The sequence below is a fragment of the Fomitopsis serialis genome, assembly GCF_022376445.1.
Source record: "Fomitopsis serialis strain Sig1Antser10 chromosome Unknown B0H18scaffold_87, whole genome shotgun sequence".
Classification (NCBI taxonomy): Eukaryota; Fungi; Basidiomycota; class Agaricomycetes; order Polyporales; family Fomitopsidaceae; genus Fomitopsis; species Fomitopsis serialis.
In genome coordinates, this window is record NW_025955047.1 from 45,240 (window position 1) to 64,872 (window position 19,633).

The 19,633-nt window shown below is 55.5% G+C and overlaps 5 protein-coding genes across 5 annotated transcripts; 1 reads left to right on the plus strand and 4 right to left on the minus strand.

Moving 5' to 3' along the window:
• Positions 1-168: 168 nt before the first annotated feature.
• On the minus strand, positions 169-2,017 carry B0H18DRAFT_1030619 (uncharacterized protein). Its single transcript, XM_048030040.1, has 6 exons — positions 1,679-2,017; positions 1,545-1,606; positions 1,452-1,475; positions 529-1,397; positions 408-470; positions 169-345 (listed from the first exon to the last, which is right to left on the minus strand). The coding sequence occupies exons 2-6, from the start codon at positions 1,595-1,597 to the stop codon at positions 242-244; spliced, it is 1,113 nt and encodes a 370-aa protein (XP_047889020.1). The 5' UTR covers positions 1,598-1,606; positions 1,679-2,017; the 3' UTR covers positions 169-241.
• A 3,616-nt stretch (positions 2,018-5,633) lies between these two features.
• B0H18DRAFT_1106892 (uncharacterized protein) lies at positions 5,634-7,624 on the plus strand. The gene is made up of 3 exons (XM_048032696.1): positions 5,634-6,074; positions 6,126-6,525; positions 6,576-7,624. The coding sequence occupies exons 1-3, from the start codon at positions 5,775-5,777 to the stop codon at positions 7,466-7,468; spliced, it is 1,593 nt and encodes a 530-aa protein (XP_047889021.1). The 5' UTR covers positions 5,634-5,774; the 3' UTR covers positions 7,469-7,624.
• A 5,009-nt stretch (positions 7,625-12,633) lies between these two features.
• Positions 12,634-13,381, minus strand: B0H18DRAFT_1030651 (uncharacterized protein). Its single transcript, XM_048030041.1, has 2 exons — positions 12,825-13,381; positions 12,634-12,774 (listed from the first exon to the last, which is right to left on the minus strand). The coding sequence occupies exon 1, from the start codon at positions 13,265-13,267 to the stop codon at positions 12,863-12,865; it is 405 nt and encodes a 134-aa protein (XP_047889022.1). The 5' UTR covers positions 13,268-13,381; the 3' UTR covers positions 12,634-12,774; positions 12,825-12,862.
• A 174-nt stretch (positions 13,382-13,555) lies between these two features.
• Positions 13,556-15,535, minus strand: B0H18DRAFT_1214143 (uncharacterized protein; the record flags this gene model as incomplete). Its single annotated transcript, XM_048036561.1, has 8 exons — positions 13,556-13,750; positions 13,813-13,875; positions 13,939-13,977; positions 14,041-14,863; positions 14,925-14,999; positions 15,060-15,090; positions 15,144-15,214; positions 15,272-15,535. The coding sequence occupies 8 exons, from the start codon at positions 15,533-15,535 to the stop codon at positions 13,719-13,721; spliced, it is 1,398 nt and encodes a 465-aa protein (XP_047889023.1). The 3' UTR covers positions 13,556-13,718.
• A 2,852-nt stretch (positions 15,536-18,387) lies between these two features.
• On the minus strand, positions 18,388-19,533 carry B0H18DRAFT_882671 (uncharacterized protein; the record flags this gene model as incomplete). The annotated part of the gene is made up of 1 exon (XM_048040923.1): positions 18,388-19,533. The coding sequence occupies one exon, from the start codon at positions 19,531-19,533 to the stop codon at positions 18,388-18,390; it is 1,146 nt and encodes a 381-aa protein (XP_047889024.1).
• Between the last annotated feature and the right edge of the window lie 100 nt (positions 19,534-19,633).

Here is a 19,633-nt window from a genome sequence, read left to right on the forward strand (position 1 = left end):
TGACGATAGTATGTGCTATCCTACTGACCGCGATCTTGCGAGACGTGCTCGTCCTGGGTTTCCACACGATAGATTGATCCGCCTGTGGCTCGTCCCTGCTTAAGGTGACTAAAGTCTGTCAACAATCAGCACATATCCCGTACATCCCCGAGAACGAAGTAGACTCACCGTAGCCTACAGGTGCAAGCTTCTGTATCTCCGCCACCAAGCAGTCAACCCGCTTCTCGAGGCCTTCTCCATGTCAGCCCAACCTTACGACCGGTACCCAAGCGGAAAACCTACCTTCTTTGTCTTTGGCGATCACGCGAACAATGGCCTTCTCGGTCTCAATCACTTGCATATAGCCTTCAGCCAGACAAGCGGAAGTATCAGCTTGAGCAACCGCACGACCGTGGAGTAACACTTACTAGCGACATGCTGGCGCTCGCGTTCGAGGTCCCGGTTTCCTTGCCTGATCCTCGCTTCCAAGGCTGCCATCACACGTTCTCAACGGCGACGGGCATACGCAAGGTGAAAAATTTCACTCACTCATGTTCTTCGCTTCTATCTCGATGTTCTTCGCCTCCATGCGGGTCCGCGCATGGTCCCAATTTGCAGCTTCCCTCTTGGATGCGTCCACTTCCTGGACCAGCGCGACTATCTTCTCTGTCGCATTCTTGAGCTCCTGCGCAACCTTTCGGCACGGGTCGTGAGGACAGGGTATCCCGAGTGCCATGTACAAGACCTGCGTAGAGATAACAGATGATCGAGACGGGACAGTTGCGATACGTGAGGCCGATCCAGAGGAGCTACCAGAGGCGTTGTTCGCAGGTCCAGAGGAGATCCTACGTTGGGCAGCGGAACGTGGATCGACAGTCGAGGCAGTAGCCCTAGTGTTACCGCCAGAAGTGACCGGGGGAGCCGGAGCTGAGCGAGCCACAGAGTCTACCTGAGAACGAGCGGTAGTGTCCCCCACAGAAGCTTCAGGCTTGGTCGAGTTTGTGATGTCCGCAGCCTTGGCACGTGTAGGTACGTTTGTGTTGACACGATCATGCAGTACAGTAACGTGAGGCCCCGATCCAGATCCGCCAGTAGGTTGCCTCTTCCGATTTAAGTGAGTGTTATCGAGCCGTGACATTGAAGAGTCCGTCGGAGTAGCCTGTGAAGTAGGAGCGCTAGAGAGGTTGGCCAGACGAGGCTGTACCGATTCGTAGTGAGACGGGCCGCGAGCTGACGCCGAGTGGGATGCCGGAGTAGTGTTGCCCAGAGTAGTACCTGCAGCGGTGTCGACTGAGATCCGTTCGCTAGAGTAGCGGTCGTCACGGGGGCGCTTAGCCTGAGGGGAGTCGTTGTATGGAGACCGGGGTCGTTTGGGAGGTCCCACTACGCTGGGTGGGATCGGTCCGCTCACGTTGATCCTGGATGTACGGGATCAGTCGCGGGAATATATCACGATAACCAGGGTATCATACCAAGACGGCAATCTCATCTCTTTACTACAGACACAACCACGTTGAGTCAACCTGCCCAGGGAATCATTTCGGGATAACGACCACGGTACTTACATGCTGAGCTCTGGCAAACGGCCCAAGCGCACAGCGGAATCTACTTTGCCCATGACCTTCACCTGCAAATCGAGCGAGTGAGACAAAGAAACGACGCCGTGCCATGGCCGCAAAATGATGTTGGGGACACTTACACCGTATTTCCGAGCCGTCTCCCCGTCCCAATAGCACATAATCACGCCTTGCGACCAATTGAGCATGCTCGATAGAGTGGGCAGAGGAATCCCCAGACTCCAGAGGTCTTGTTTGAGATACGGAAAAATCAATTGTAATGCATCGGATTTAGTGGTAGAGAAGCAGGAAGTCTTCGCGTTGCGAACGCTGACGTCGTATTGGATGAGAACGGTGAACGGACTTGAAGACATGATGGTGATCGCCGGGAATAGTCGTGATTATACGGTATAGAGTAAAGTCAACGGAGTGGGCCGCACCCGTGCGGCACACGAAATGGGGGAGGTTGGGACTCTGGGAGAAGTGCTGGTAAGAGTCGAACGATGGTTGATCTTGAACCACGCAAGCATCAATGTGACAGTCACACCGTGTGAGTCACCCGAGCTGTCTGTGTCGTTCCACCGTTCTTTACTACTCACTTATGTATCCAACGCAAGTTTGTTCTTATGTCTACGCTGACCTGCTGCAGTGATATTGGCTGCGTCCTATCAGGGGGGCAGGCCGGAAGATATGATTACTTGATATACACTAGGATAGGCTCCACCGGCTGTCGAAGACTACACGACTCATCCATAAGTACTGTAAATAATGGCATCAGACATTCGACAACTAATCCCATAGTTTGAGACCCTCCACAGGAGAGCGCGCATAGACGGAGGTCGTCGGGAGAGGTCTGATCCCTCCGTGTCCCGTCGGGCCATCCGCTTCCTCTGCTACAGCCTAGCTTGCTGTCGGTATTTCCCTGTATGATGCAAACCTCATGGAAATATCCCCGAGGTAATAGGTCCAATACGGTCCGCCTGAGCTCACTTTTACGCTCGGGGTCTAGCAACAGGGTAGTAGCTAGAATATCAGGCGAACATTGAACGTACGATCAGTGCAAAATTTATTTTGAGGGAATCACGACTCGAGTACTCACGGCTCACGTCCTAGTTCACTGCCCAGATCCCAAAATCAAGAACCTACTCAGTCGACGGCACAAAAACAGCCGCAACATACCCCTCAATCTGACCGAAACTTGGTTGCTGTCATGGAATACTGCAGTCGACTCCATGGCCGCAATCAAGGTCAGATGGAAGCATGCCTGAGCACTTCTCCAACACGACGCAAGCGGGCCCACTTGCTATACGAATCGTATGGCCGGTTGCAGGGATCGCGCGCCGCGCGTTCGCATTATGCACACCCAGCGTGACGTCACGTGCATTCCCCTGTCAGGCTCGTGTCACAGTGATGCACATATGTTAGGGCCAGAGGGGGACCTGGATCCGTACGGCGGAAGGATGAGAGGTCGCAGCTGGGTGCGTCTTCGTGCAATTGGGCCGCACAAGAGTCGAGAGTGAAAGGATCATGAAGGTTATAAGCGGCTATTAGTCATGATCGTCGGGTAAACCTCTGTGTCTCCGCTTACCTGACACACACACACGCGTCCACAGGTCGGCCTCAATCATAGTGAAACCTGGACAGTCACTAATCAACCGTACCGTAGATTTAATAGATGAGCCCGCGAGAGGAACGACGATACCAGCGCACAGGAAGAACAACCGAGAAAAGTGGTCACCAGTGAACAAGAGAAGAGGCCCTACTGCCAGCCGCGCAGATTTGTTACGAAGCAGAAGCTGCGCATCGCATCAAGCTGCTCATTCCAGTACACACTCTGTATCAATGAGAGAAGGTCTAGCGATGTAGGGATGGAACCAAGCCAGAGCTATAGAGGTGGTCGTCGTGGTCGCGGGAAGGACCTGAGCGATTGAGCGCTCGCGGAGACAAATCTGGAAAGATCTTGGTGATCAGATGCATCTCTCTCCGTCGAACTCGCTCCTGGTTGTCCTCTCCATCTTCTCAACCACCGTGACCTAGTACTCATCCCGCTAGGCCGCACAGGCTGCACCACTACCCTCTCTTTCTTTTCTCTTACTCTACACGCCGTAATATCTGCGTACCAATACCCGGTCAACACTGGCAAGTTGGCAGGCGACCTCAGAGTCCCGCTCAAGCGGTCGTATGGAGCTGTAGGGCCGGTCGCTGACGACTCTGCTGCTGGTAATGATAACCCGAGAAAGCGATCATATACTCAACAGGCTGTTTCTGGGGATACGCTCGGTCGGAAGTGGCACCGACTCTCGCCTGGCTGTCGACGACACTGATTGAACAGCTCGAGACGGAACTCGCGGACAGGATGCGCGTGTGAACAAGCGAAAAGCGGGTCGACGAGCGCGAGTGTCCCGGGCACGGACGATGCCCGAAGGGCAATGGTGTGAGGTATGTACATCGAAAATTGTTTTATATACTCTGACCCCCTCCCCCCGGTCCTTATCTTCATCCAGGTACAAGGCCTACCAGTCGGTGAGTGTGCGCGCGGGTGGACATAGTAACAGTGTGTCGGCTGGGGCGTGGCTTGTCAGCGCTTGCGACGTCGCTCCTGGGGTCAAGCAGGGGATGGGTAGGGCCGTTGGGGGTCCGTTTTGATCGCGCAGTGTATGTGTCTAGTCCTCTCCCCCACTTAAAGAGGTCTTCTTTAGGGTCTGCCTAGGGGAGACTAGTATGTGTCGATTGTTCATAGTCTTGGGTTACAGAACGCGACGTGGTGATAGCGGCGCTCCAGGATGAGCTGCGATCTACTCAGGCTACGACGAGCGGTGAGTGATCCAGACATGTTGCGGAAGGATATCCGCTAATGCTCTGGTTCGCAGCGTTGACGAATCATTGTGCGATCTTGCAAAGGGTGCTGTTGCACGTCGCTCCCGCGGGCTGTAGTCTGTGACCCGGTTTCGTATGGCCCCGAGTTCGGAGTGACCTCGACCACATGCATACCTTTTTCGCTTCCTGCGCAAGTGCGGCTATCGCTCCCAGTGCACAGAGACACCAGACAACAATGCGGTATCGTATCGGTCACTGTTTGTGGTGCGCACATACACACCGTTTCTATGGATAGCATCAATACCTTTTAATGCAGGAAGTAAGCGACCCGCTCTCGTATGATTCTCTTCACTTCTGCTGACTTCACCGGGCAGATTTTCTGCCTCTGAAGGCGCGACTTCAAATCCTGGCTCGCGGGCAGTCACGCTCTCCGTCACATTCTCGAGAGCGCGGCCAACATGAGTTAGTCTCGGGGATGACATGGGGCTAGTCCATCCCATTGGCCGCTACAGCGCTGTCTGCGTCGGCGCCGTGGCCATCTCGTTCGAACCTCTACACCCCTGGTCCGGCTCCCGGGATGTTGCTCCGGTGTTGGCTGGACACTGCTCAGCTTTGTATCACCTCTGAGCGAGCTCTAGATCGAGCTGCGTGTTGCCCCGGCACGGAACGCTGCCTACAATCCCGGATCACTGTTCTGATCTGCGCGTTTTCAAGCTGGCCACGGGGAACAGACTCGAGCCTGTCTGCTGACTTCTGCTCTGCTGACACTGATGCCATGGCTCACTGGCTCGGATGCTCGTCCTCTACAGTTCAAAATCAAACTCGTGGTGAAGCGAAGGACGACGAAGCGTGTGCTACACTGTGGTAAACGTGCCCTGGCGTTATCGTAGAGGACACGATGTTGCAGGGGGCGAGTACTTCATCCACAAGTGATGCTTTTGCCTCGATCGTGACCTTCGGAGCCAAGTAGTGGTGCGTGGGAGGGTCGGCCTTGCAGTGCAGGCTACGCTGTTGAAGGTCCAAGTCCTGATGCATCCCTCTGCCACTTCGACATCTGTACCCACGCTTTACTTCCCGTTCATCAGAATACTCTTCCACGTTGTATTGTATTGTCGGGATCCTTTCCGTAATGTCAATGATTAGTCATGAAGCTTGTAATGAGGTGATCCAATGGTCCGACGGGCTTGCGCTGCTCACTGCTCAGGCAGACCTGCGATTTCCAAATCACGTGAGTCGATCGCGCCTCTTTAAGTTCTTAAGTTCAACTTCGTTCAAGAGACCCTCCTTCTCTTCCTCCTCCTCCTCCTCCTCCTCCTCAGCCTGATCCTGTATCTTCCTCATCGCTTGCAGCTCCTTCATCTGTCCGAAAGCGATACCTAAATAACGCTCAAAGTCCAGTTTCTGCTTCGTGCGACACCGTCAATGGCCTTCCGCGTTCTGCGCTGCCGCGAACTTCTCGATGAGATCTTCAGCTACTTTGCCGTGCAGCCCACCTCTACCGGCGACTACGACGAGAAAGCCGCTACCAAGAACAAATGGAACGCGACCTTAATTGACGCCGCGCTGGCTGGGAGAGCTCTGTACGAGCCTGCGCTCGACGTTCTCTGGAGCCACTTGGACCACCTCGACCCGCTCCTCCTGGTGCTGGGCGTATGGAAGCGTAGGGATCCGAAGCCGCTGCGGAAGAAGAGGAAGACTCTCGTCGCTGTCTGCCCGATCTACGTACGACCCCATGCCCTCTTGTTCTTGATAACTAAACTGGAATTATCTTAGGTCATGCGCGACGGGTTCTGTCCTGACCGGTTCGCTCGGTTCCAGCATCACGCGCGGCGCATCCTCTCCACCAACGGGCTCAACCGCTCGCCCGTCGACATCCTCGTCTGGCGCGCGCTCTCGGCAGCGAACGGCGGGAAGCCGCTCCTCCCCCGCCTGCGCCGCGCGGTCTGGTACGTCGACTCGGCGTTCGACGTGGATCTCTTGCTCCTCATCCCGCGTACGCTGCGCTACCTCGACGTGCAGCACTGGGACGAGGTGTACGGCCCGCAGTTCGAGATGTCGACGAAGACGAAGTGCAAGTACAAGCGGATCCTGACGGCGCGCGACCAGCTGACGGACTACATGCTCGTGCGGATCCAAGAGGCCGCGCCGGACCTGACACAGATCCGCATATGCAGTGAGTCGGATCGTGGATGGCGGTGACTGCGCTGACGAGGTACTGGGCAGCGCCGAGGTTCGAGTCGCTGGTCGTCCTCTCGTGGTGCCGCAGCCTTGCCCATCTGACGCTCAAGACTCGCCGCGAGTTCGCCCTTCCAGGCGGTGACTACAAGGCCCCGTTCCTCGTACTGCAGTCCCTCGATGTCTCTGCGCCTGTCGGCTCCGTCAAGGCTCTACTGGCCTCTCTGCGCTGTCCCAAACTCCGGCACGTCTCTCTCAGGCCGCACAACCCATGCACCTTGGACGACCTGAAGGGCTGTCTCATGATCTTGGTCGACACATTCGGAGACATACTCGAGGGCGTGGCAGTGGCGGCCTGGCCGCAGACCTCCCGCGAACAGCGCTCCAAGGTCGCCGTGCCCTTCGCTGCTGCTGTGCTGTCTGTGCTGTCCAGGATGCAATCTCTCCGGTCTGTCGCGCTCTCTGGTGCTACGGCTTTCTGGACAAGCGGCTTCGCCCTCGACGGAATCCTCAAGGCCTGGCCTGCTCTGCGCTCGCTGAAGATCACTCTTCTCTCGGAACTGCCCTCGGACTACCCCAGGTACCTGCCGATCCCTGTGCCGACGATCACCGACGACGACCTGATGTCCCTGCCCGCCCCGACCATCCCGGGCCTACTTGAGATCTCCAAGCTGTGCTCTGATCTGCGCGTCCTGGAGCTGCCCGTGGTCGATGCGTTGTATCTGCCGAGTGCGCGCGCGGCCGTGCGTCTCAAACTGGACCACGTGAAGTTCAGAACGGTGAGGAGGCGCAAGTCCGTATGCGACGACTGCGTGTGGGACGCGCTTGACGACATCTGCCTCGATACAGAGGTGGCCCATTGGCTTTACCTGCTAGACGAGCTGATCGAGGACGTTCCTAATACAGGGCGGGAGCCGTTCGCGCTAATCACGGTCAATTGAGTCCAACGTGATAGGACTCGCTTGGTACATAGCTAGTCTACCTACAATTCCTCACTGTGTATTTCTCGTTCCTTTGTGTTCTCGATGTGTAGTACACGCCTTCTCCCCTCCTGTGACACCCCTGTCCCATATGTAGTTAAATCGAAATTGTGAGCGTAGAGTCCTCATTGCAATGATTTGTGACGGAGGCTAAATAACGGGAGTCCTTAGACAGTGGAGCTTCAAGGCTATCGACACATGAAAATTCGGACTGACAGTCTCATGGAAGGAAAGAACCGTCGTAATGCGTGCCGTAGGCAGCAGCTCATATGAATGGGTGCATGTGGGCGAAACACTAAGAGCGCGGATGACAGTGAGGGCCTAATCCGTACACCCGGCCGCCCATCAGGACAAGAATCACAGATAACGATCCTCTCAACTCATCCAGCCTCTTCCGAGTCCGCGGCGTATCCTCCTCCCCAGGGCCGGTGCCGGTGCTGCGTGTCCAGGCTGAGCTCTTTCCAAAGTGTGAGTACCGACCCTCGAACGTTGCCATGTAACTGAATGCACGTGATCGCCCGTCAGCCGCAAAGAACTCATGGACGCAGGCGGTAGCGACCTGTGGCTGCATGTTACAGTGTCTAGAGCATACCCACTGATCCGCCCCTGAAACCGGCCCGAGCTTGGTTGCGCCCTTTTAATCGCGCGATTGAGAGGGGGCAGACAAGCGCCGGTGACTGCCTACAGGGATGTATAACTTTTTGATGTGCTGTGATAGTAAATACTTGTTCTCCACAATTGTTATTATCGTGTGTCCACATCAAACCGCGTTGAATCCCGATACTAGGGAAGAATTTTAATGAGTATACGTTTTGGAGACAGTACGGCCGACGTCAGAGCTCAAATAGACAGCGCATCGTCGTTCGTTTTCGCAGTAGCCATCGCATTCTATACCAAGGTAGATCCACGTGGGATGATACACATAATGGTACAAAACGATTGACGGAATACATGTAGTAGGCTTACGATATTAGCTAGAGCTGTACGAAAAAAAAACGAGTCCGAGCGCAGGCCGACACCCTCGAAGCCGACGATGACCCACTCCGTGCGCAGCCCTCACGTCTGCCAGCGACTGCGCGAATTGACGGATGACTTAATTGCGCACTTCGCCTGTCATCGGTCAGGATTTCCTAAGCAATTACACGATGCGAAGAGGACGTACAGTTGATGCCCTGCTGCTGCCTTTCGCACAGCTGCATATGGAGCCTTAGGCGCACCGCCAACTCTGTCATCACGCAATCATCAATTTAGCCCTCTGACCGTGCGAAGCGCACCACCGCCAATGCCGACGCACCTTTAACCCTGCTCTCAAGCTGGGCTTAGTACCTGTTGCTGGCTTCCAATCTTCCGAGCATCGAGTGAACCTGCGCAGACAAATCGGCGCAGCGGTAGACCAGTGCGGGATGAGGTTGTAAGGTGCGCTCCTCCTGGGTTAGCTCCGAGGTAGAGCCCTGCTGCATTGTAGTGGGAACGACACGGGGCCAAGGGAGGTTACTGGAGCCGCTGACACCAGACACAGATTCCCTGAGTGAGGTAGCCAGAGCAGCACAAGAGAAGCCAGTCTGCAGAGAGTCTGTCGATGGCACGCCAGAGGAGGACAACGTAGCAATAGCGGGGCGTCTTCAGGCAACCTGTGCGGCGGAGCGTTCCAAGGACTTCGGTTCGGTTCGGGAGCCCGGGAGTGTGTACAGTGGCACCGTAAAAATGTCTACCCAAGAAATGTCAACGCAGTTACAACGCGGTGTATACGCGGATCAGCAAATCATGAACTCACTCGGAAATGATGACGGGCCCATTGCAACAACAGTGTAGAAAACCGGCTAATTAAGGGGCGTGGAGGAGGAGGAGGATAGGGATCCGTTTAGCCATCGACCGACAGCCACAGGCGCCGTCGGCGTCTTGACGATGTGGAGGAGGAGGAGGAGGAGGAGGAGGAGGAGGAGGTAAGTTCGGTAGAGATGCAATCTTGATGTGGACGCTATCGCGGGATCAATTTCCCAGGGGCCGGGGCGGCGCTAATCAAGACACGCTTTCTCGGCGCCTAACCTTTCGGTTCCGTTCCCGTGCCAGTGATCCATATGCTCCTCGCTGACCCACTACGAGCTACTGCGAGTCGACGCTTCAAAGAACGAGCAGTTCACTGAGGGAAAGGTATGCATATTTCTCGGTGTATGCGGATTCCCACCGCCTAACCGCATGACGCTTCAGGTCTCTGAGCCTAAGACCGAGTGGTGCTCCCTTAGCAATGAGACGCTCGAGAGGAAAAGGTAGGTTTAGTTCTGCATGCCCGTGAATGTGCACTGATATATGACGATTATAGATGCTACATGCAGCTGCGAACGGCTACGAGTCGGTTCCTCTGGACCCGACATTCCGCGTGTACTCACATGGGTTCAGTGAACAGGAGCATTCCGTCTCGCACGGCTAAGGACAGATTCACTGCTGAGTTCGCTGCGTTATTGCTGGCGGTAAGTGTTAATCCACTTCCTCAACCTTCTTGCATGTGCCCCCCATCCTTCACCGTCATCCACCGAGTACCCGTAGCCAAGGCTTCGCCAGTCAGAGTGGTACTCACGCTTTACAGAGGAAGTCTGCATCTCGCCGAACATAGCCAGCATCCATTCAGTCACTCGAGACGACTCCGTTCCAGCCTCTATTAAATTCGAACGCGTCTTCGAGAACAAGAACAACGAGGCGCGTGTTTGACTCATCACTGTTTCTGTCGACCCTGACTTATCTTCTGCGGCTCAAAGCTCCGATTCCGCCTACAACCCCAAATAAACCCCAAGTCCATGAGCAAGACTTTCAAAGATACCGACAGTGCGCGTATGAGGGCGGACCAAGTCGTCCCGCTCATCCGGCCAGCGCCGTGAATCCTCAGTGCATCGCCGAGATTGACTGAAATGCGCATCGACGGTAGGTTGTTCGTCCGTCCAGGTGCATAGAACTAATGTGCCGCCCGTCCGCAGGAATCCGCTGCGAGGGCTGGTCGCCAGCCTCATCGACGTCATAAGGGTCGACGTCGAAGAGCAGCCCTCGCCAGGAGGATGCCGAGTCCTCCTCGCCGACAGTGACGACGTCGTCATCGTCGTCATAGTCGGTGGGTCGAACTCGACCTTGCTTGGTTCGTACGAGTAGACCTCGCACTCGGCGATGCCTATCGTATATTTCACAATGATGCGTCGTTTCTTGAGCACGACACCTCCTGCATCTTGAGCTCGACACGCGGTCGAGCTTGCCGATTTCACGAATAGGCGGTTGAGAGTCCCTCAGGTAGTCGTGAATCCGTTGACACACTTATGTCTTTACTAATTACCGTCGACTGTCTGAAGTTCCGTCGTGTCACTATCTCTTCTCGCATCAGATGTACTGACAGGGACCTATGAACGCTACTTTGGAAGCTTCACAGAAGTCAAGCCGAACTGGAGCGCTCCGTGTTCCAGTGAGTGCCCTCTCCGTGCCATGTATGCGCATATTTACAGAATGCAGATGCATATCCGCAGGGCCTTACAGAAGCCGTAACTGCAACGTTTCGCGATTCTCGCACAGAATGCACTGGCCGCGGTCTGTGCTGTTAGTAGCTGATCGTGTGATCAGTAACATCGATGACGACGTCTCGGATTTTCGATAAGGACACAAGCCCCCACCGCGGAGTTCCTATCGAGATCAGCGATATACCGAACACCTGGACCAGCGTGTGCTCTTGACAGCGGCCATAGACCTGCCTTGCTGAAAGCCTCACCCGTTGTCTATGTGCGTCCGACCCATTCAGGAGCTGACCCTGTGAAGCACGTGACGTGTCGGGGATGCAGGAAACTCGCGAGTGGCTCGGATGGTCCTCGTTCAGGGCTTTGGTTATCGACAGTGGTTGTAGAAGGGGTTTGTCAAGCGGCCTCACGCCCCGACGACGTCAAGATGGCAAGCCTTGGATCATAAGCCCTTAGTGAGGTGCTAATCTTTTGTCGCATTAAGCTACGTGACTAGCGCTCACTGCTAACTCGCCTCAAACAGATTCAAGGCACGGTTGGACTAGCACCCGACGAATTGTATCATGAAGATAAGTACTACTTATGAAGACAACTCCGAAAATTAAGCATCCCCGTAGGCGGTCACCGGCGCTTTTCTGCTTCCAACCGCGCGTTGGAGACGCAACCAGGCTCAGGCCGGCATAACCTACTGCGAACTATCAGACACTCTAGTAGTAGTACTGCGAGGAATCGATCGAGCTGAGGAAGGCACGCGATGTGATGCTGGATGCACACAACACGAAAGCGCGACGCACGACGCCCACAACCAGCCAGTAGCATCGAATAGCCGATGTGTGAGTAGCGTCGTTGCTGCCCCAAATACGTGATCAGACAGAGCCTCGCGGGGTATGTTGCCACCCTTTTTGTAATGTCGTGACACGGCGTCAGTATCACTTCCGTGTAGTCTTGCATGTATGGAGTGTTGGATCATATCTCACTCACACTCAATCCGCAGCCGAAGGTCGTGGTTATCCTGGACTCCGCTGTGCACTTGGGGCGTCTGTCAGAGTTCAGCATGTAAGCACCATGATCTTGAACGGTCCGTTGCACATGCTGGCTTTATATGGATCCATTGTTAGCAAAGAGATGAGATTGCTGACTTGGTAAGTCATTCTGGGTATCATATGAGAGCTCGTCTTGGCGGCCACAGTACAGGACTAACACGGAGGACATCGGCGGACTGACCAAAGATCCTGGAACCATGCAACATGCGAACGGAGTAGGATCACTCAAGTGGTCGCCGTCATGAGGGCGAACAAGTCGACGCTACTTCTACCGCACGATCGCGTCAACATGAACGCGCCTGCATCTAAATCGACTACTGACATTCCGAGCGCAGGTGAGCCTCAAGCATTTATTGGTGACGCTGATCCTCATTCTCTGGTAGGCCCCGTCACGGTGGCCCTCTCCACATCGCCACCTTCAGTCACCTCTGGCAGCAAATTACCGTAAGCAATCTTCAACGTCGTCCGACGCTGCAATAGGCTCATGACCATTGAGTCGCACTTTGGAAATGACACAGCTCATGGACGTACTCTGCCGAGGCCTACCCGGAGCAATGTCCGCAATTGCGAGGAGCAAGATGAAACCATTGAAGAAGAGTCTGGATAAAACAGAGGTATCCTGGGTGTGGCTACAAGTACCTCTTGGTGCGCCCAAGAGGTACTTGCCACCACGCATAGGACACCTCTCCTCTATCCAGACTCCGAAAGCAGCACAGTGGGAGGTCCGGGCGCGAGGGCGAGTGCGGTTGTGGTGACATCGCGACAAACCCGCTAATCGTTGAGCAGCCGCGTGCCATGACACCGACGTGCTTCCTCGCATGAGTTCATAGACTCTGAGGACGAGGGATCATCGTCGCAGCGGGACGTACATAGAGACTCCGGTCACCGGTCGCCGAGGACTCAGAACATGAACCAACGAGGGCGACAGTCTCAGTGCAGAGACCAACGTAGCCAGTCGAGCAGTGTACGGACACGACGCAAGGATAATCCGGCGGCAGTGGTAGGCGAATGAACAGGAGGGTCGTTTCGACCGCATCGCCGTGCATTTGGGTCGCCCATACGTTGCTCGGATCTCCGTCAGGTGGATCGCAACAAGCCAGGCAGTTTACGCGCAAGACATTACATGCCGTCTCGGGCATGCAAGTCCTGTCATCGGTCGTACCGGGGGCGCGTGCGGGAGACTCGTTCGCTCCTCGGAGAGCCACACAGGGAAGCAGGAATTCGCGCATCTCCCCAAGGCGCCGAGGATATGCACATCTGAGGGTAGCTCTCCGGGAGCCGAAGGGCGAAGACGAGCAGTTGGGAAACGGTCGAGGCGGTGTATCAGTACTTGTGTTACGGCCGGGGCATGTAGAGTAAGCAATCTCCATGAATGCAATTCGCGTACCTCGCAGCCATTCTTCCGGGTACACCTCTATCCGCGCGGGGCTGCGTATCAGCCTTGTAGCCGGCGAAGCGCGCCGTCTCTGTGTCGCAGCATACACGCATTTCTCAACGATACGGGCGCGCAGAGATTGCCGCTGCGTCCCACCCGACCCCCAAGTACATCGCAAAAGGTCATACAAATCCACAAAATACATCGTCCGAGAAATGCCAGAATGAATAGTATGTGCTGTGTCCTACTGAGCACGCGTTCGACGGCCCGCGACGACGTCGTGCCCGGTTCGCGACTTGCGTAGACTAGTTGGTAGCCGAGCGTGAACGTCGGGGATCTGACAACGATTTCGCATCTCACTACTCAGCACGAACATCACGACGGACAGACGATACTGACTGTACTTATCTGGACGCAACCTCCTCAGCTCCTGCATGAGCAGCGCGCAGCGCCGGCGCCGATCTTGTCGCGACACACAACAGTGTCAGCGTAGAACAGACACTGCGTAGGCCCCGGAGGACTCACCTGCGATCCGAGACCGAAGCTGAGTGGTCTGCCTGTCAACTTGAGGATTTGTCGGAACCATGAGGCTGCTAGGCCGCGAGATGAATGAAGCGCGGAACTCACGCGGTGACTGGATGCGTCGTGCCAATCGGGCCTCCTCCACCTGTTCACGCAAACGCTGGATCTCCGATTTGCGTTCTGCGAGGACAGTCTGGACCTTGCTGATCGCCGACTCGAGGGCCGCCTCCGTGGCGTTGACGTCGTGTTCGACCTCGACTTCAGACGCAAGAGCGCTAGTGGAGCCCTGCTCAGCTTGGTCGTCCGGTTCAGCCCTCGCTTGCTCATCCTGTTGGCCGATGGGCGTGGACCGGGAGGGAGCAGCCACAGTCGCCCAAAGAGGCAGAGGAGCAGAGAACATAGCGTCGACATCGAGATCGAATAGACCAGGAAATAGGCTGCCAGAAAGGGACAGTGCAGAACCTGAGCTTGCCAGAGGTCGGCCAGAATCTTCGGTGGCTAGCGTAGCGGGCCCAAGGAGGATCCTCGGCGAACCCCAGACCTCGTTCTCTGGCGATGCGAATCTGTCAACCGTAGAGTTATCGGAGACGACGATCTTCTGAGGGGATGCAGAGACATCGACAGGGCGGCCTTGTTTCTGCGTTCGGACGAAGCGACTAGAACTTGAGCTTGAGCTCCCGGCGGTGGGCTGGTCCTGGGCGGCACTCTGCGATGAGTCGTCGTCTTGGCTATCTTGTCTTGGGGTCTGCGTCCAAACACCGTGGGAAGCCTCAGAAGCAAGGTCCGAGTCGGAGAGAACGGGAGAAGAGTAAAAGAGACGCGTCGCCGCAGCTTTCTCGACGGAAGAGATCTCAGGAGAGGCCGGAGTGGAGAGGTCTTCGTCGCCCAGGTCTACGGAAGCCGGCTGTTTCCCACGAGCTGCAGACGTCTTCCGTCCGCCGAGGGTATCAGTTCGACGGCGCTTGGGATAGGTTGGCTCAGAGTCGGACGTTGGCGAAGGCGGCCTGCGTCGCGCTGTCGCCGGGGAGTTCGGCCGAGTCCGCATTATACGCTGTGGACGCGTACTTGGCAAAGTGTGTTATCCGTAAGCCGCAAGGACGAGGGAGACGAGAGACTCACATTACGGGCACCATCGAGACGAATTCGACGGAGAGTCTGTAGCAGTGTTAGATGAAATGTGTCTGCACACACTCTACTTGGATGCGCACATGTGGTGCTCGTTGCGGAACTTGGGATCCGGAGGAGCCGACTCAAAGTCGTTCATGGCTGCCTGCAGCGCCTAGTATCGTCTCCGCGTATGAGTGTACGAGTCCCACTGCAGCAGAAATGAAACAACCTCTTCCTCATCGTCGTCTTCAGCCTTCCATGTGCAATGGAGTACTGTTCCGGTTGCGTCAGAGCGGGAAAGTATCAGCATCATGCGGTTGGGTGTTCGGAAGCCGTATGTGTCGAGGTATGCGCAGGCCTTGTCCTTGTAGAATCGTCGTGCGGCTGCATCAGATCCAAGATAAGCGGTCCGTGTGATGCGGGAAATGTCGAAGCAGATGGCGGCTTTCAGTGTGCAGTCTAACGACTTGCTGGCTGATCGAGAAACAGGCATGCTTGCCAGTGGAAGTAGAGTGATATAGTGACTGGCACAGAATGAGCGGATGGTGGGCGCGACTGCGCACGGATATGAAACAAAGCCAAGGGAGATCATATAGTGGTGGACGTTCAAACGTTCAACGTTCAGGACAGGTGGAGGAGGACCTGGAGGTCCGAGGAGGTACGTTGGCGGCGGTTGTTGAACAACTGTGGGATCACATGATGGTTGGTGGACGCCACCGGCCCACCGCACACGGCGCCGGCACTGGCAGCCTGAGGAAAACACTTCATGTACATGAACTCATCACAGCTGGGATATGGGACGGATCTCAGCGATGTTCATTGACCCGCTTACAGTATAGGGAATATCCTTGCCCCCGAGAAGAAACGACTCGGTAATTGTGCAGTATGTAAGTATGATGATGCCCGCCGGGCCTGGGCGGCTGGGCCGGTGCCAGGATAATTACTAGAATCCAGCAGGGATGCCTGAGGAGCGGTAGATGGGTATAGCATTACTTGCCGCGATCAGAGGTCTCGCGGCCATGATGTAGTCGATATGGTTGCTAGTTGGAGTGAAGTACAATCTCGCCCACTGCGGGAGCTTAGCGCTTAGCGCTTAAGTCCCCTCCTCTGAGTCCGCCACCACTTCATGGCGACGCTAAATGGGCTATGACGCCGGTCTGTAGTAACTTTGTACAGGCGATATCACAGGAATTTGTAGACTTTAAATGAGGCAGGAGTTTCAAACGTTGAGCTGTACCGTATGTAACTCGTCCTACTACTAGTACAAACCATCGGTTAAAACGAGTTAGCATAAGCAGTAAGCGCCAATAGCTCGATGCGACAAAAGATTAGCACCTCACTAAGGGCTTATGATCCAAGGCTTGCCATCTTGACGTCGTCGGGGCGTGAGGCCGCTTGACAAACCCCTTCTACAACCACTGTCGATAACCAAAGCCCTGAACGAGGACCATCCGAGCCACTCTCGAGTTTCCTGCATCCCCGACACGTCACGTGCTTCACAGTGTCAGCTCCTGAACGGGTAGGACGTGATCGCTACAGAGACAACGGTCAGGCTTTCAGTACTCAGTCACCAAGGCAGGTCTATGACCGCTCCCAAGAGCACACGCTGGTCCAGGCGTTCGGTATATTGTTGATCTCGATGCGAATTCCGCGATGTAAGCTTCTGTCCTTATCTAGAATCCGAGATGTCGTCATCACATCGATACTGTAGTGCTGATCCGCGCCGCACGATCAGTTGCTAACAGCAGCGGACGGCGGACACTGGCAGACCACTGCTGGCAGTACTTAAGTAGCAGTGAATCTGTACATTTGGTGATACATGTCGCCCCCTTCGTAGACATTCTGATACAGGTTGAAGACAACACAAAGTTCGATCACAGCGTCGTACGGGAGCACAGCACGATGCGGGATGATAATTCCAGAGCTCGAACTCATCACCTGCATGATGCGAGTCAGCCACTCCGAGTGCATCCCGAGTTGCGACACATGGCGAATGAGTCAGGCATATGCATACGGGGTGTCGCTCGATGCTAGGGCACTCCCGGTCCCATGTACAGCCTGTTGCCTCGGTCCGGTTCTAGACTGCCTGTCAGGACATCGGTCATCGCACACACGTTGCCGTCGAGTGTGCTCGATTGGAAGCAACCAAATGGTCAGTGCATTGAACGCACGAGCCGCTTGCTATACCATCATCGAGGTAGCCGAACTTACAGTGCTTCCTCTTGTCCAAACCTCCGGGGATATGTCGCCTAGAGGCCAGTCACGCTCCAGCCACTTTATGACGTGGGCGCAACTTGTCGGACATAGCTACCGCAATCAATGTTTCTTTGCATGTGAGTGCTTCCATAATCTCCGCGACGTATGAACGCTGTTCAAGTAACACTCGGACTCGATCATTGTGCCGGGTCCGTCCAGCGATACTGCAAGTCAGATGTGCGAAGTGACCGTAGCGACGGCGGAAACCTTCGTACGACGATTCAGCGAGTAGCGCAGATACAGAGAAAAAGTGCACTTAGCGCCGACTTAAGGTGCGCTCTGCCAGTTCGTAGCTGAGAGCGTCCCAGTCGAGGTGCACCGTCAGCTTGACGTGTTTGCGTATTTAGAGAGGCCCATCTCGTGGCTCCATTGGACCGTAGGGATTGCCCTGAAGCGCTCTATAAAACGTTCGCGGTGAACTGCAGCAGTGTATCTTTGTACGACATACCTGCAATGGTCTGATCATCAGAGCAAGTCCAGGCCACAAAAAGCCGAACCCAACGCCGGAAGTTCGATCGTCTTGGGGCCCCGTTCGCTCGACGACCCGGTCACCGTGACAGTGGGTCACCGAGTAGAGAATAAAGGGTGCGAGGAAGTGGACAAAGAGACTACAACTACTAAGTTCTATATGTTTCCCCGGCCTCGGCTGCCGCATATGAACATGAACAAGAACGGTAGACCCAAGTTACCAGTTGCTGGCCAGTGCGAGGGTAGTCCCAGGGAGTCTTGCGCCGTGTACAGCCAGCAGAACATCACGTGGTTCACCCACACTGCCAATTTCTTCGCCAGGAGGGGGCTTCATGCTTTCTAGATCTCGCTGGCCACGGCGACGGGGAGTTTGGTGACAGAAGGTGATGACGTGTGAGAACATAGTGCCTCGGCTATCATTAATCTCGATGCCGCCGGGAGGTGGCTGCTTCCTTTTTTTTTTTTTTTTTTTTTTTTTTTTTGGATGGCCATTGGGGCGCCAGCAAACTGACAATTGGTCAGTCCTGGTCGCCCAGCCTGCTAGCGGGTTTCCCCGCCTCCGCATATCCAGGGAGAAAATGCCTTTACGCACGGCATGTTACAATGCCAGTGTGGGGCTCATCATCCATCGTCCCGTGCCTCGAGACTTGCCGGATCAATACCCACTAAAACCCGATTGTATTTCGTCCAGTCTTCTGGTAGCGCTAGCTCGTCTATCAACGTGCCGTTCCACGTCCTTAGTACCTTGTCTGTCTTTATGGCCTTTCTGCCGAAGCGCCGGTGGGTCAGAGACATGTCTAAGTGTAATCGGTCGTTGATGGCCTTCACCCAGCGTGCCACTATGGCCCTTTCGGTGTGGTGCCAGTCGTCCTGGTCTTCGTGGCCGATGACACGCTCGCAACGAAGCTTCCAGACTAGGAAGGCCGACTCTGAGACGAGGATACGCCATAGTCTCTCGGCGCCCTTCCGTCTTCGACCCCTTGCGTGTGTCCATCGTCGCAGGTTCACTCCTTGGATATCCTCTATCCTTAGTCGTTGCGGCCACGGGAGGCCCTTCCGGGCCCAGAGGGCCGCCGCTCGCGACCAGATGATGTGTTGACCTGGGGCTGTGCAATCCAGTAGAATGTGCGTCATCGATTCAGTTTCGCCGCAGTGGCCGCATATTCCCCTCTGCTCGTACCCTGGTATTTTCTCCCAGTATACTCCGCACTTCTGGGCGCCGTGCATGGTTTTCCAAAGAAAATCTGAAATCTGTTTTCTCATGTCCTGGCCTCGTATACTGCGCCATACGTCCGACGCGTGGACCCGTAGGCCTTGGCTGGTAAGCAGGGATTTCTGGATGTTGGCTATATTGTGGGCGGTGGTCGCCCGGGTTGGTGTTCCCTTGCGGAGTACCACACCCCGGTATGCTAGCTTTTGTGACATTACTGACAAGCGGGCTCCCGACAGGTCAAAGACAGGGTTGGTTGTCATGCTAGGGGCCACCGCTCTTATGTCTCTGCATGCCCGCGCTTCGATTTTCGCTTTGCCCATTTCCGCCCGCTCGTCTTGGGTCTCCGCTTGTTGGAACGTGGTCACTGCGCACCGTTGTCGTAGCACGTTGGCCAGGACGCGGGCCAGTTTCCCAAGAGGTGCGTCGATCCAGCCCCGGTCTTCCCACATTCGTAGGTCGCGGACCATTGTCTGTGCAAGGACGTCCGACTCCCCGACGAAGTGAAGCGGTACGTCGAGCGGCGTCGTCCGCGCTGCTTGAATTGCGGCGGACATCTCACCCCATTGGCCCAGCTCCGGATTCCCTTCCGGCATCAGGTGGACCATCGTGTTTCGTGCGTGGCCGCCGCTGACGTATACAAAGCCGTCTCCGCTC